General features: G+C 28.9%; 3 protein-coding genes and 1 long non-coding RNA gene across 13 annotated transcripts in view; 2 read left to right on the forward strand and 2 right to left on the reverse strand.

The window, feature by feature from the left end:
* The first annotated feature begins 116 nt into the window (after nucleotides 1–116).
* Nucleotides 117–3810, forward strand: LOC124952193 (39S ribosomal protein S30, mitochondrial). The gene is made up of 4 exons (XM_047501699.1): nucleotides 117–1004; nucleotides 1169–1770; nucleotides 1850–2240; nucleotides 2364–3810. Exons 1-4 carry the CDS (start codon nucleotides 550–552, stop codon nucleotides 2569–2571), a joined length of 1656 nt encoding a protein of 551 aa, XP_047357655.1. The 5' UTR covers nucleotides 117–549; the 3' UTR covers nucleotides 2572–3810.
* Nucleotides 2273–6451, reverse strand: LOC124952195 (lysosomal acid glucosylceramidase-like). Of its 3 annotated transcripts, none has more exons than XM_047501706.1 (8): nucleotides 6303–6451; nucleotides 4985–5071; nucleotides 4566–4920; nucleotides 4122–4384; nucleotides 3598–4029; nucleotides 3325–3404; nucleotides 2966–3240; nucleotides 2273–2894 (listed from the first exon to the last, which is right to left on the reverse strand). In XM_047501706.1, the coding sequence occupies exons 2-8, from the start codon at nucleotides 5028–5030 to the stop codon at nucleotides 2795–2797; spliced, it is 1551 nt and encodes a 516-aa protein (XP_047357662.1). In that variant the 5' UTR covers nucleotides 5031–5071; nucleotides 6303–6451; the 3' UTR covers nucleotides 2273–2794. The 3 variants fall into 3 exon arrangements, with proteins under 3 accessions (XP_047357662.1, XP_047357659.1, XP_047357660.1); XM_047501703.1 differs by lacking the exon at nucleotides 6303–6451 and adding an exon at nucleotides 5437–5506; XM_047501704.1 differs by lacking the exon at nucleotides 6303–6451 and adding an exon at nucleotides 5188–5260.
* The window catches only part of LOC124952203, a 37986-nt gene continuing 27060 nt past the window's right edge, over nucleotides 5906–16831 (forward strand). For 4 of the 8 annotated variants that reach the window (XM_047501730.1, XM_047501733.1, XM_047501732.1 and 1 more), the window contains exons 1-3: nucleotides 8387–8538; nucleotides 8765–8906; nucleotides 15229–15403. In XM_047501730.1, coding sequence (XP_047357686.1) covers nucleotides 8537–8538; nucleotides 8765–8906; nucleotides 15229–15403 — 319 coding nt within the window. In that variant the 5' untranslated portion in view covers nucleotides 8387–8536. The other 4 variants (XR_007101841.1, XR_007101842.1, XR_007101839.1 and 1 more) reach the window with 4 other exon arrangements.
* The window catches only part of LOC124952205, a 15854-nt gene continuing 7797 nt past the window's right edge, over nucleotides 8775–16831 (reverse strand). The window contains exon 3 of the long non-coding RNA XR_007101843.1: nucleotides 8775–9199. This is a non-coding gene — a long non-coding RNA (uncharacterized LOC124952205). The remainder of the gene's footprint in view (nucleotides 9200–16831) is intronic.

Raw genomic sequence — 16831 nt, forward strand, 5'->3', positions numbered from 1 at the left:
AAACAATCTTCTAAGTTTGATTTGATAGAGGTTAAATAAAACAAAAAAAAAAAAAACAAAAAAAAAAAGAAAAAAGAAAAGACAAAAAGGAAAGGAAAAGATTTTTAGATTAATTTACAATGATAATATACGAGCATGAAATTATTTAATAAATATCTATTACAAATAAATCTAACAATAAATATTTTCTATTTCCATTTATCGGATGTATTTACTGTGACCGGACCTGCGCAGTTTTGAATAATCTTAAGATAAATCGTTTCTAGATATTTAATGTATCACAAAGTTACATTTTCTATGGTGTATTTATATCATAACCAATTTTAATCTGTACTCGATGAGAAACGTGTCCAATGTAATATCTTTTAACAATAAAAGATAATATTTATTGTTAACTTAAAATAACATTGTACGTGATGAAAAATAGTATTTAAATACTTATTTAAATTAAGTAATTAAAATGAAAAGAAAAATGTGGTTATAATTTTATAAATGAAAAATTTATGACAATCTTCATTTCTCTGATAAAAATTTATTTATAAAAAGAAAATGTTTCTTCGTTTGCATTTACGATTGTTAAATAATACCGTTTCAATTACACGATATTGCTCAAAGAAATATGCAACAATTGTGTCTGAAGAAACTCAAATCACAAATGGTCCAATTTATCCACCTATATTAGATTTGTCTTTCAAAGCTAATCAAAAGAGAAAAAAGGAAGCTTGGTATGATGAAATTAAAGAACTTAGAACTGTTGAGGAAAAGATTTTTAAAATCAATATGCCATATTATTATGGCTGGAAATCATTAATTTTGAACGAACATAAAATACCTTACAATTCTTTGGAACACGCGCAGTATATTACAAGAACTTATATTGTACCAGAACGTGGACTTCCAACTTTTTACAATAATTTAATGTCCGACGAAGAGCTTGAATCTATTGTGAATGAAAGTAAAAGTTCGATTGAAAACATCATTGCTTTTGAATATTCTAGTAGAAGGTAAATATTAATTGGTTTACAATAATAATTTCAATAATATTATAAGATAACGTACTTTATTCATGAATCTTATATATTGTATATCCATATATATATATGGCTAGATTTTAAGTTATTATTAAATAAGTTTGTAGTTTCATGAGAATTGATATTGCATTTTACAGAAGGAAACATGAATTAAATGAAATTCAATTAGAAAGAAAATCGACGATGGAAAGTATTATAACAAATGCGATTGTATATCAAATTAATAGAATATTGCAATCAAATCTTGTTAATATTAGGCCACATTTATTGGAAATTCAAACCGATTTTGAACCACGTGTTGAAGCATTTTGGATTGTTGGTGGGATAGAACCATCGGGTTTAAAATTAAAGGAAAGGAAACGTATATCTTGGATGAGACAATATGCCTATGATCCAATAGATATTCCTGTACAATATTATGGCAATTCTATTCTCCAAACACGACATGATCTTCCACTAAAGGAAATTATGTCTTTGAGCGAATGCGAGGATTCTTCTTTGACTGTTCCACAGTTTAGGTTTGATCCCAGAGTATTAGGATATACTATGAATCGTAAGCATGCTACGAATATACCAGGATTTTGGCCTGGTGATCCATGTGAATTTGGCCTTTTATCTTATCACAATAGTACATCCATAGCTGAAAGACCAGAAAAATGTAATGATGAAAATGATGCATTTCTTAAACAAGCTATTTTAGCTTCCTACAGTTGGTTATTATCACAAGCCTCTTATCAAGGTATATATCTCTTATTAAGAAATATTTTAATTTTAATTATTAAATGATCTTTAGATTTTTTACTTTATAAATTTCATAGGTTTTTCAACATTTCACGATGTTACTTATCCATTTGTCAATCAAGCAGTTATAACTAATGGCCAATATTGGTCATTTTATGTTTATCAACTTAATACTACTGTATTGCATTCAGAAAATATTGATGAAAATCCGAGACGTAATATTTGTTGGGCTACAGAATCTGTAAAATTATTTGATAAAGTTGAAGGTGAAAAGGTTCATGGCTTGAACACTGATGTTCTTAAAACTTTAATTAAATTTTATGCAAACACTCCTGCAGAAAGAATGATTGAAATGAAACCATATTTGGGAAACATTGTACAAAAAATAGCTGACATCAAATCTGACAAACGAAGAGACTGGCTGGAAAGATATTATAAACATCTTGTAACAAATAGACCACGCCATAGGTAAAGTTAATTTATTAATTGAATTAAATAACTAATTTTAATATTAATGTATATTTAAAATTGTAGATACAAAATATGATATTAAAATCAAGTTTAATCATTTCTTTTTTATTTCCTTTATAGAAAACCACCAGAGATATATCATTGGCAAAAAATTTATCTTATTGATAATAAGATGTGTCCTATGATGAAAAAGAGACATCCGTTCCAATTTGGAATTTCTGTTATGAAACGTAAACTTGATGATCATGCCTTAAAGTATGTACCAAAATATTTTAGAGTGAATCCGAAGAAGAAATTAGGTAACTGGGAACAAACTTTTTATCCATAGAATTTAAATAACATGTTTTCTCTCTTTTCGATGCAAATAATATTTCACTTTGATATTTTTCATGGATAGATTATAATAGAATTTTTAATATAACATTTTTATTTTATGCAATATAAATATAAACATAATAATTGAAGATATTACAGTGTAAATATTATTGAATTAATCCGATCTCTGTCCATATCATATGTTTCACAATATAAATGTCAGATCATTAAAAAATTTATTTATATGTTATAGTGTGAATAGAATATGAACTTATTTCCATCTTAATAGGACCGTTTTTAGAATCTATAATTGTAATATTCTTACTTTTTGAGCTCCTAAAAGAAAAGAAGAATATAATAAATTTATGATTGCAAAAGACTTTTCATAGTAAATAAAGTATACATACATATTGTACAGCACAACTACGATCATTTTTGAGGGAGTTTCAAAAGCAATAGTCCTTATGTCATTTGTCTCCATGCTTTCAATCCTTACAGAATCTCGTTCTACGAATCTACTGAAATGTTTGATCGCGTAGAACGTTGGTTGTTTAAAAAATTCATCAGTTTCAGGATTGACTATGATAGGTGAGTCAACATAATTGTGAATATAATTTGGACCACCCATTTTATTTAAAGCAAGATTCCAATCTATCCATCCTGTTACGCTGTGTCGTAAATTCTACACAAGATATTTTACAAAAATTAATATTACAATTAACAAAATTTCATATTGGATTCTTAAAAGAAAAAGTTCAAAGAAAACCTGGATTATGTTGAGAAGATAATCTTCTCCTCTTTTCCAAGATCCTAGCTGTACTTTCGGATTATCATTAGGTTGAGAACCTAATGTAATTAAAAATAGATCAAAATGATTGAAAGATAGAGAGAGAGAGAGAGAGAGAGAGAGAGAGAGAGAGAGAGAGAGAGAGAGAGAGAGAGAAAATATATTTTTCTTGACTTTAAATTTACTTTAAAAAGAAAAAAAGTAATTTTCACATTCTAATCAATTATCATGTTATTAAATATATTAACTTACCAACGCATGCTTCGGTCAAAAGAAGAAATTTATTTGGATACTTATTATGAGTTATGTCTAACAATGAAGGGGAAATAAACTCGTCCGTATACCAATGTACAGCTATGCCGTGGATATAATCTAATGCTTTTTTATTCTTGAGAACATGATCTAAAAACTGTATTAAATAGAATCTTTGATCATCTAAAACTAAAATCATCGTTTTGTTATATTCCGAACGTGCCAAAGTAGGTCCAAGATTATTAGCTATCCAACTTCCTAACTCAAATGGAATCCATCCCATACAAGATATTGGCGCTCCAGGTATCCACGCATCGTTAGGTTCATTTCCCGTTGAAACAGCCCATATATCAATGCCATAACTTTTATATGCTTGTAAAAATTTTATATAATATTCGGCATATGTTTGATAATATTCTTTCTTAAGAATACCTGTAATAATTGTATGATTGCTTTATTGAGACAATTCTTCGAAATTGAAGGAAAGAATAAAAAATATTCTTTTAATAGGTCAAATGATTTACTTGGTCCAAAATATTGATTATTAGTTTTCATCCATATTGGTGGACTCCAAACAGCTGAAGTGAGTCTCAAATCAGGAGATAATTCTAACGCTTGTTTGATCAAAGGAATTTTATAATCCACATCATATTTGGTTAATTTAAAATCCTTGAGATTAGTATCGTTCACCGTATTATCCAACGTATAAGCTGTTGTAGAAAAATCGCTACCACCGATTGGTACACGTCCTAAATTATATCTGCTACCATTTTGATTGAAATATGTTCTAGATCGGATAGACATATTCATATTATCAAGATTATTAATAATTTTTTTGAATTATTTCGATTGAATCATTAACTTAATGATTTTTATGAGCTTACTTGAAATTTTTTTCCTTTAACATTTTGTATATTTATTCTTAATAAAAAATAGAAATTTCTTTTTTTATTAAGAACATTACTCACTTTATTAGCATATCTTGAGTTGCTTCACTCAAAGTTTTGATATCTATTCCTGCTGAATCAGTAAATGCTCCACCAAAACCCTGTATCTTTTGATATTTCGTTTTTCTATCAACGATTACAGTATTGTTAAGTGACAATACGTAATTCTCATCGGGAATTGAATTGTCTTTAATATCTTTTACGAATTTTCCTTCGGAGAATTTTAATCGTAGCTTATCCTTATCGGAACTATATACATAGTAGCTTCCTTTTTCCGGTTCCTTGATCTCCGGTGTTGAGTCGCAATAAGTCGAATTGCAAACGCACACGAAACTATCATAATTGAATTTTCGTGGTATACAATCATTTGCTTTGCCTAAAATCAAATAATTTTAAACGATAGAAAAAATTTAATAGCAATAATTTCACGACTGGTTTACCTTTCCAAATGAAAAACACAATGAAAAAAATTGTTTTATATATCATAGTCAATTGTTTTGATTAGTAGATCTTCTTTTTTATTTGATCTGAAATAAAAAAACAATATTGTTATTCGTTGTTAATAAAAAAAACTAATGTACTCAACGAATCAACGGTTCGGTCTTCAAAATTTAAGTTCTTCATATTTAGAACATAGTATTACCTTTTAAATTCCAAAATTTCTACTGAACGTTGTTTTTACTTTGCAACTACTAATATAACAATTTGGTGTATTTATTATTTTAACTTTTACGCAATGCTTTACGTAACATTAGATAATTTTCCTTAACTATTAAATTCCTTAAATTCCTTAATCTTATCAATTTGTAGACAATATGTTAATAATAAAAAACCATTAAGAATGACGCATAAAAATAAATTTAAGTTCTTCATATTTAGAACATAGTACTACCTTTTAAATTCCAAAACTTCCAGTGAAGATTGTTTATACTTTGCTTATTAATATAACAATATGATGTATTTATTATTTTAACTTTTATGCAATGCTTTACGTAACATTAGATAATTTTCCTTAACTATTAAATTTCTTAAATTCTTTAATCTTATCAATTTGTAGATAATATGTTAATAACAAAAACCCATTAAGAATGACGCATAAAAAGAAATAGCCTAATTATAAGAGAGTATTTTTCTCGAGATATATGTATTTCGTATACATGCATTTCGAAATATATGTATTTCATATACACATATGAATATACATACATATATACATATACATATATATATATATATATATATATGCTATAAATTATATCAAAAAAATATTATTTGTTTACAATAACATTTTTAATTTGACAAGAACATACATTAAAATGAACAATTTTGAACATTTTTCATGAATATTTATTTAAATGTATTCAAAAATATTCGAAGAAGATAAGTTTCACTTTTTATCGCATGCCGTTGATAACAAGGGGAAAAAGAAAAAATGAAAAGAAGGAGAATAATAAGTTATTCTACTAAGAATTTATATTATGTAAATATTTAACAAAGTAAATAAATTCAACAAATTTTAAGTTTCATGTATCAAGGTCAGAAAAAAAAATTTATAAATATTGTTAGATGTAATTATACTTATTTCATTAGAAATTAATATTAATTATTAATTATTTTTCCATTCAATGGAGGCGTGTAATTGATGAGTCTATCAACCTAATTTTGCATTAATTCATTAGAAATTAATATTAATTATTCATTCTTGCATATGACACTTTAAAATGGAGTCAATCGATCATATTCGTCTCTTCGTTTTACCTCTCTCTCTCTTTCTCTCTCTCTCTCTCTCTCTCTCTCTCTCTTTCGTGCAATCCTAGTTGAAATGGAATGTTACATAGAGAAGTCAACGAATTTGAAGCCGGTAAACGAGACCCAGAGGCACGGTAAAACTAGATACATTGCCGTGAGCGTAGTACTGCTATTCCCAATAGAACATTACGTATAATGTGACGTGTAGGTGTAGGTTTATGCGCATGCACGCGCAACATTTCCGTCTTCACTTTGAACGGTGCATACAAGTAAGTATATATGTCTATAATAACGTATTAGTCCCATATATATATATATATATATATATATTTTTTTTTTTTTATGTAATATATTTTATATATAAAATATTTTATATATAATATATTTTATATCAGTCTTATAGTATATAATAACTCACTAATCTTATCTCAGTATATGAAAAGAAGTGTGATTAGATATAAAATATTCTTATTTATATAGTCTAAAAAAAAAAAAAAGAAATGTGCCTTGTTGATAATCACGTGCGTATATTAAAAGTATTTCCTGTTTATTTCGAGAAAATTGAAATATTTTGTGAGTGATTGAATCTATCGAAAAGATTTTATTCTTCTCTTACGAGATAAACTCCGTTCAACTAGATTCATAAATCGAGAAGCATAAAAGGAGATAAATAATTTATGTTATAAAGTTATAATTCTTAGGGTCTTATAAATTTATAATATAATTTATTAAATTTTTATAATAATAAATGATTTTATATGGCACGTCGTTAAATTCGTTTTAACGAATACCAACGATCTGTCATATATAGTTTCATAAAAAAAAAATGAATTTAGCTTTGAAATTTTCTCCGTTGTTCGACTTGAAAAAAAAAAGAAATGGCACCGTATGATATGCCCCTTCATACCAAACAAATTTCTAATAAAATTTTTTTCCTACATTCGATCTCTCACAAGGTATTTCAATTTTTCGAGATAAATGGGACATACTGTATATGTTGTATATGTTTGTATATATATATATTTATTTTGCTTTAATTGTATAGTAACTTTAAAGTATATGTGTATTCTCATTGAATTTGTGTTGTTACCTTTTATATTATCATTAAAAAATGTATATCTGTTAAATACATAGTCATTTTTAAATAATTCTATTTTTCTATTTTTTTTTAAAAGAAAATGTTTTGTTAAGTTTCGATATTTATCACTGATTAAAAAATGTTTAGTTTCTATTTACATAATTTTGTTGTCAAATTATCATAATTGCTACTATATTTATTATAGAATTTTAATAAAGAAATTATGAAGTATTCGTTTTAAAACTGGCGGAGGATTTAACTCGATGCCATTTGACGAATCAATATACGTTAATGATACAATTCTATATACAATCTAATCGCGGTTGTACTGCAATTACAACAAAAGATATAGATTAAAAGTAAAAAATTAATTCTGTGTAAAAAAAATAATGTGATAAAAATAATGACAATTAGTCAGGTACTATATCCGATATATTTATGTTGTTCTTTTTTAAAAATTATAGAAATTCGAACTAATTGTTCTCGTTTAACTTAACATATATTCTAACATATATTCAGAAAATTCTATTTAACTATATTATAATATAGTATAATAGGTAATAAACGTTACAATACAATTATTTTTATTATAGTTGTATTAAAATTTGCAACACGAAATCGTCGATTTTTTTTTTCTTTTTTTGAATAGTGAAAAAAGAAATTTCTTAATCGATTCTAGAAAAATGAAGAAAGATTTGAATTCAAACGGGAATAAATTTTCCAGACGGTGAACGTTTTCGTTGACACGTTGAGTTGCATTTTCATAACGATCAAAGTCTGTGTGCATCGGGAATATTCATACCGAGGAAAGACATATTCCTCTGCAGCTATTCTCAGAGATGCAATTTTCTCTTTCCTTTTCTATCCCTCTTTCTTTCTCTCTTTCTCTTTCTCTTTCTCTCTCTCTTTCTCTCTCTCTTTCCATCTTTCTCTTTCTACTACAAAATCGTCGAGAAGATATCGTTGCAGACAAAATGAAGAAGGATAAAAGATAAAGGTAAAGATTTGAAAAGTGACATATTCAATTTCCAGAAAGCGATATGTCTCTTGATGGCGAACAACTTTTGTGCACCCGTGTGTGGGTACACGTAGAAGCGCGTAAATCGGTGGAAAAACTTCTCTTATATTATAGATATATGTATTTTATTATTTCATAAAAAAAACAATGTAATAATATTAATAATAATAATAATAATAATAATAATAATAAAATTTAATGAAAATTTGACTTTTCAATGTCAGACGATAGTTCATTTTATTTTCGAGATTGATATTTCGCACGTAATATTATTACATATTGAATAATATTTTTAACTCCATCTGTCAGAATTTATTGTTATTTAATATTTAATTAATATTATAACGATGTTCATTATTTTTTTTTTTTTTGTAGGAACAGCAACAGCAACAGCAACAGCAACAGCAACAATAGTGCCGTTAAACAGTTAAAATCCTTCGGATCTTTTGCTACGTTCAAAGTTGGAACGAATCACTTTGTATTTCAATATGACATGGATGGACAGGCAGAAAGGCCGGTAAGTTTTCATGGTTGTAATGAAATTTTGAAAAATGCTATAAAAAATAACGCATATTGCATGACCGAGTGAACGGGTATATTTTCGCGCACTGATTCCTATATAACCTCATTGCATACAACTTTTACTCGAAAATTCTGTTCGAATTCGTGTAATTCATTTTTCATGCTTTCCCAAGCAGAGATGTAAATTTTATGCTATTATTGAAATCGGTAGATCGAATCCCTTAACCGCAGGTGTCTCACGTATGTACGGTTGCTCCTGGCTTATCGTTTCTTGCACATGTGACTTTTCTATTATATGTGTAAAAAATAAAAGTAAAAAAATACAAGTAAAACAAAAAGAAAAGTAAAAAAAAAAGTAAAAACAAAAAAAGAGAGAGAGAGAGAGAGAGAAAGAAAGAAAAAGAAGGAGATACAAAGTATTTTTTTTCTTCCTTTTTTTTTCTCTTTTTTTTAAGCAACTGAACGATACTATCGGACACATATTGCTCGTGAAAATATTTCATTGATATATGATTCTTATTATATCATTTTCACTGTTAACATAAAAGTTAACTGAATTTTTCGATAACCATACATTTCGTTCGATCTATCATTACTGGTGTGATATATAATAATATTTTCCTTATAATAATTACCGTCCTTCACGAAAGTTCTCGTTAAATATTCACTCATATACACTTTATTAGTTTTGTTTTCTTTTTGTAGAAAAAAATGAAAAAAAAATGAAAAAAAAACACACACACACACAAACACACAAAAGAAAAAAAACAAAACAGGAAAAAAGGCAAATAATACTTCATTTTCCAATACTAATCGTTATATTTTTATCAATAAGTAATATTCTCTATTACGTGACTAGTTTATATTTATCGTTTAGAAAAAATTGAATTTAAAATTTATAAATCGTAGTTGTGCATCTATTTCTTCGTGCTTCTTTTATGTTCATCGACTTTTATTATTATTATTATTTCTTTTTTTCTTTCTGATTTTAGAAGATTTTTTTTCGATTTTTTTCTAGAAACCATATTTTTCGATAAAATATAAAAGTTCAGTTGTATAATATAGCGATAAACATCGATTTATAAATCTTTTTTTATTTCTCTCTCTCTCTCTCCCTCTCTCTCTCTTTCTCTCTCTCTCTCCATTTTACATGGACAAAAATTTGTGAAAAATATCATGAGCACACCGATCGTTTCCTATGTCCTTCAAAAAATTCTTATCATTTAACGGTACGTCGATAATTGTTTTAAATATACATACATAATGTCTAGAAATATAGATATACTTATAATATATAAATAATATGCAGAAATAATAAATAGCAGGAATTTCTTTTGTAACATAACTCTCATTATTTTATTATTATTATTATTTATTTATTTATTTACTTATTTTTCGTTTTAATAATTTAAAAATCTCTCTTTCTCTCTCTCTCTCTCTCACTCTTTCTCTATCTATCTCTATCAATATTTCATAGTAAAAACGAAATGGTTGAGACATAGAAAATGTTTATGGTTCCGTCCATTACACGATTTCAAATTTGTAAACGACAAACGTTTTAGTCGAGAGGGTGGAGCACTCTATAAAACCTGACCTCCACTGATATAAACTATAAACGGCAAAATGTGGCGAATTGCGGAGATTGTACGTGAGTATAGTCAGAGAAGAAGGGTTGAAGGGGATGATGGTGGAGAAGGAGGTGATAGAGGAGGAGGAGGAGGAGGAGGAGGAGAGGTATGTGGCAAAGTTGGCATGGTAGTTAGGAAAATGGGGTACTTTTGTGGGAAAATAAAATAGGTAATGGAGCTAGCAAGGTAGCTATGTAAAGCAGCTGCCGGTGACGGCTGCACGAATCACAGTACTTTTGTTATAATTTTCTCTCGATTTCTACCAAAACTTATATCTGGTTAATAGTTTACATTCTTCTCTTTTTTTCTGCCCATATTTTTATTCGCCAATAACGTTAACGTTAAACTCGAATTTTATTAGGAATCGACACTATCTATTTAAAACATTTTAAAAAAGTATTTTAAGTGATATACTTTTAAATGAAAGCCATCGATATCCTGACATACAGTCATTCATACTGACTAAAATATTCATGCATACTGAGCATTTGTTTTACAAATTACTTATTATTAATGAATAAAAATACGGAACAAGTTGAACGGTAGTGCTTTTTATTTACATAGAATTTAAATAGTTTGAATGATTTTTGAATGGAAATTAATATAATATGACAAATTTTTTTTTAGGAATAATTGTGTGATTATTTTTTCTTTTTTTCTTCTTTTTTTTTTTTTTTTTTATTGACTGATTTTATGAAACATCGATAATGGTGACATATCGAATGGAACGTTTCTTTTTTTTTTCTCTTTTTTCTAAAAAGTTCAATAGTATTATATAAACAATGAGAAATGTGATGTAAATTTAATTGAATCGTAAGACTGTTGTTCTAGCATGATCCTCATCCCAGTAGAAGTACGAGAGTTATTATTATTTATGCAAATTATTTCAGAAAAGTTTTTAATGAGAATTCGTAACCTCGAATTGTAACCAAGAATTCGAAAGTTTGTCTCGATTAAAATGATAATTAAATAGCTTTTCAAAGTTATTATTGCACGATACGTTATGAGAAATGTATATTTTCATTAATAGCTGTTCCGCATCGGTTCCCCCTTTTATTTCCTATTATATTAAATATTCGTGAATTTAAAAGAATCATATGTTCTTAAATATAATGAAATGTCAATAAAGAACCGAATTACTTAATGTTATTAAATTTAATATTTATTAACAATAAAATATAATTTTTTTCTCTTTCTTCGCCCCCCCCCCGCCTCCTACCCTTCTGCCATAGAATACGCTTAATATCAAAGTTATGAAAAATATACGATTCAAGGATCTAATTGGAAGTTCCAATAAAAAAAAGAGAAAAAGAAAAAACAAGACAATTAATCGATGATAATTATTCTCCTATAAGAAAATATCCCTTAAAAACATTTTTACCTATTTTTCTACCTTTTCTTTTTTCTTGTAGAGAGAGATATCAAGAAAATTAGAAAAAGTAGAAAGGAAAATATTTGGAATGGTAGAAGGGAAAGAAGGAGGAAGGAAAACAATATCTTCATTCTCTTCATAAAGAAATGTTTTTCTAACGTAGACCACGTACACACTTCTTTCCTCTTCGTCTTACGTGTGGACGTAAATAACGAAAGGAAAAATAATGATAATGATAATAGTGACACAAAAAAAAAAAAAAAAAAAAAAAATAAAAAAAAAACCAATACAAAAAGAAAAAGAAAAATAGAAAAAAGCAAAAGAGACGAAAGAAACAAAAACAAAAACAAAAAGAAAAAACAAAAAATAAGAAACTACAAAGGAAGGAAGAAAGTAGACAATGCGCGCGTTTGAAACGAAACTGGAAAGGTTCCTGGTTTTAATCAGTTTTAGAAGTCGCAAAACATAACACGCGTTTAGAAGAAGATAATAGGGAGGAGAAGATAGGAGATGGTGCTGGTTTAAAGGAGTATATGTACAAAAGAACGAAGGAAACGAAGGAACGCGTGCGACAACAGGAATGAAACGCAAGCCACGCTTCGTAGAAGGTACTCGACCGTTGGTGGCGTTCGTAAGAATAAGTGGCACTTTACTCTCCAGGCAAGGTGAAATTAAATTCAACCAAGATAAATGGTGCCGCTAAGCCAGAGCATCTACTACTAGTCTCTCTTTCTCTCTCTCTTTCTCTCTTTCTCTCTCTCTCTCTCTCTCTTTCTGTCTCTTTCTCTCATATTCTTACTCGCGTGCGGTGGTAGACTTCCTCATCGGGCACCCACGGGGTGCGAACATGTGAAATGTAAATTAGTTTAAATTAAGGCACGGGAACGGTCACGGCTACTATTAAATATATAAATACGTAGGTTATACGTATACCGTTTTTCCACAGCATGCAAGTGAGAAAGAGAGAGAGAGAGAGAGAGAAAGAGAGAATGGAAGAGAATGGAAGAGAATGAGAGAGAAGGGTGGTTTTAATTAAATGAAAAAGCGTTCCGTCCTTGCTAGCGAGCAAACTGAACCGTTCGGCTAATCGTCGTTGGTATTTCTACTTTCTCTCCTACCACCAACCACCCATCCACCTCCTATTTTACTCTTCGATCCTTGCCAACTAGCTTGCTCGGCTAACGTGAGATAATCGGTCGATTTATTAAACGAACAAATCGTTCGCTCTTCCACGAAATACAAATTTCATGGGCTTTTGTTTTTATTATTATTGTTATTATTATTAATGTTATTATTATTAGTGATATTATTATTATTCTTATTATTATTATTATTCTTATTCTTATTGTTATTATTATTACTCTCTTTCATTGTAATAGTAACGATATCATTGTGTGTTATAATCTACTACTGTTTATGAAAATGATCATTTCATGTAATAATCTATGTATGTAGATGTGTCCCTATATATGTATTAGACGTCTTATCATTCTCAATTTTCTTTTTTTTTCCTTTTTTTTTTTTTCCCTTTATACATATACTTTACGGGAAAATTCATCAACTTCTAAATTGAAAGCGATAGTTTGAGACGTATGAGTAATGGATCTTTGAGTTTTTCTTTTTATTTCATTTTGTAGGTAAAAAAATTTCCAAGTCACGGTACGTATCCTTAAATAATGCGTGTTTGTTCGCGTGTAAGTACATTGGGCGAACCCTTATTTTGATGGTAATATGCTTCTAGCTAATGCATCTCGATTAATTATTCTACCTTGATGTATATATCGTTTGTTTCAATCTTATTGTTAAAAAACATTTAGTGTATCACGAGACATTTGGTATTATCATTAATCGTTAAGAAAATATTTTAATTTACTATGTCTCAAGTGTTCTTTTTTTTATACCGTTCTTTTACATACAATCTAATTTCTCTTTGCATTATGTCTGATTATATCTGGTCTCACTTTTCACTATTTATTATTTATAAATGTATCATTGAAATCAATAAGCTCTTTCATTCTTACGTTTTATTTAGCATTTTAGTTATATGGATATAAACTTGAATGTGATGAAAATATGAATATGATCGATAAGAAAAAAGAAATTGAAGAAAAAAGAGAAACGAAAGAAAGAAAGAAAGAAAGAAAGAGAAGAAAAATAATGAGAAAGACGATATTCTTATATCACGAAAAGATATTTCTTTTTCTTTCTTTCTTTCTTTCTTTTTTTTGCTTTTTCTTTTTTTCTTTTCTTTTTTTTTTTTTTTTTTCTTTTCATAAACATATAATGAACACGTCAATCAAATCAAGGAAAAAACGAGTCGCTCGTTTCTGACGATTAGTTTTGTCGGAATGGAAAAATAATTTTAATGATTTTACGTTCCACATCGGATTTCAGATTTCTTTTTCTATCCTTCGACGATTTTGAGTTATTAGTTTCGAAATTTCAACGCTCACTTCTCCATCGATAAAAGAGAACGTAACGTACATACATACATACATGCATATATGCATACATGCATACATGCACATATATATATACATGTATATATACGTACATACATACATACGTACATATATACATACATACATACATACATACATACATACATACATAGATATATACATACATACATACATAGATACATACATATATACATAGCGTCGTCTACGATATTACACGATATACGGCTCGTTTGCTCGTTCAATTCGCACATGTTTCACCTTTACATACGTCGATTCTCGATGGTCATCATTCACGCGATATTAAAAAGTAATGTATGGATAGCGGTCGTGCTCCATGCACGTCGAACAATTTGATTTGTCGCGTAGCAACGCTTTCGTTCGTGTCGAAACTCATGCGTATGTACGTATACACGTATGTATAATATGTATGTATATACGTATTTATGTTTGTTGTATGTATGTATGTATTGTATGCATATATATATATATATATATATATGCTACTATATTTATGCATTCACATACGTACGAGTATACACGAGTTTTACGAAAATTCGACGACTTTTAATTGCTTTTATTTCATTTGTCTCCGCGAATTCATTTGCCGTGGATAATATTAATGGCCGAACCATAGATGATTCAAATGGATGATCCAAACGAATATCACCATCTGATTCATTTCTTTTCTTTTCCCAAATTCTTTTTATCCTTTCCTATTTGACAAATAATAATAATAATAATAACAATAGCAATAACAATAACAATAATAATAATAATAATAATAATAATAATAATAATAGTAATAATGATAATAATAATAATAATAATAATAATAAGCAAAATTCTTTATTTTAGAATGAACGAGACGAGATGAACAGTACTTTGGCGAAGGACACGAAGGATGCAAAGGGGAAAAAAAAAAAGAAGAAAAGAGAACGACACACAACTTTCCTTCTATTCACTAAAGCTCGTTACCCTTATGAACTTCATTCTCATTTAATTATCAAATTTAATTTCGTCCTCGTTATAGGTAAGTAACTCGATCGAAATTGTTGCTGTATCTGTCGATCGTATGCGTGAAAAGAGTATTTTAATGAGATAGAAAGAGAAAGAAAGAGAGAGAGAGAGAGAGAGAGAGAGAGAGAGAAATAGATAAAAAGATAAAGATAGAGAGATAAGAGAAAGAGAGATAAATAAATAAGTAGAATGAAATGATAGTGGGAAAGAGGCATAGCGAGAAATAGTGCATAATAGTGGAAAGGATTTGCATAGAGAAGTAAATGAGAATGCATGGGGGTTCGTGCCTAGCGTATACGTTTTCACGCTACCTTTTTAAAAAGCTTCAGTCAGACATAGAATTTAAAAGTGGATAATTCATTTAATTTACCATTTCCCTTGTATTTCTTTTCGTTCTCGATCTCTCTCTCTCTCTCTCTCTCTCTCTCTCTCTCTCTTTTTCTCTATTTATTCATATCTATTTCTATCTCTATTTCTATCTCCTTTTTTTCTCATTGGTAATCTCCAATACATTTGTGAATGACCATAGACATATATAAAAATGAATATAGACCCGTATGAAATACGGTAATTGCAACGATTTCTTTTTTTTTTTCTTTTTTTTTTCATCTCACTGTAAAATTCCACGGGGGGAAAATTGATGGTCTGTTCTTTAACGAGCCATTTTTTTTTCTTCTTTTTTTTTCGCCCCCTTTTTTTTATTCTTCCCCTCCCCCCCCCCGCCCCTCTACCCCCGCCCCGCACCCCTAAAGATAGATATCCATGTGATTTTCAACTGCTGGTATTTTCAAAATGATTCGAGTTATTTCTTTCTCTTTCTTTTTCTCTCCCTCTCTCTCTCTCTCTCTCTCTCTCTCTCTATATATATATATATATATATATATATATATATATATATATATATATCTCTATCGTTCTCTCTCGTTCGAATTGATGTACCGATTCTACTCGATGAAATTGAACCTTCGCGAATCGTCTTGTCAATTACTATTGGTAATGACGTGCAACGAAAATCAGCTGTATAGGAAAGAAAGGACGAGGATTCTTTTCAAATGCATACCTTTTTCTCCCTTTCATTCTTTCCTTCTTCTTTATTCCTCCATTCTTTTTTTTTCCTTTTTTTTTTCAACTCTTATTACACACACTTTTCCTGTTCTCTTTCGTCTTGTCTCTTCTTCCTCCCCCTCCTCAACCCTCTCTCCCACCTCCACCTCCATCTCCACCTCCACCTCCACCTCCACCTCCACCTCCACCTCCACCTCCACCTCCACCTCCACCTCCACCTCCACATCCATATCCATATCCACCTCCTCCGCCATTTTATTCCAGAGCCTCGTATGGCTCCGTAATATTTCCCACTCACGTTTGGGATATGCATGAACTTTAAAAAGTGGCGCCATCGTGCTTACAGAATATTAAAGCCATTCATATTTACCGGGCA

Source organism: Vespa velutina, chromosome 10, assembly GCF_912470025.1.
Source record: "Vespa velutina chromosome 10, iVesVel2.1, whole genome shotgun sequence".
NCBI classification, from domain to species: domain Eukaryota; kingdom Metazoa; phylum Arthropoda; class Insecta; order Hymenoptera; family Vespidae; genus Vespa; species Vespa velutina.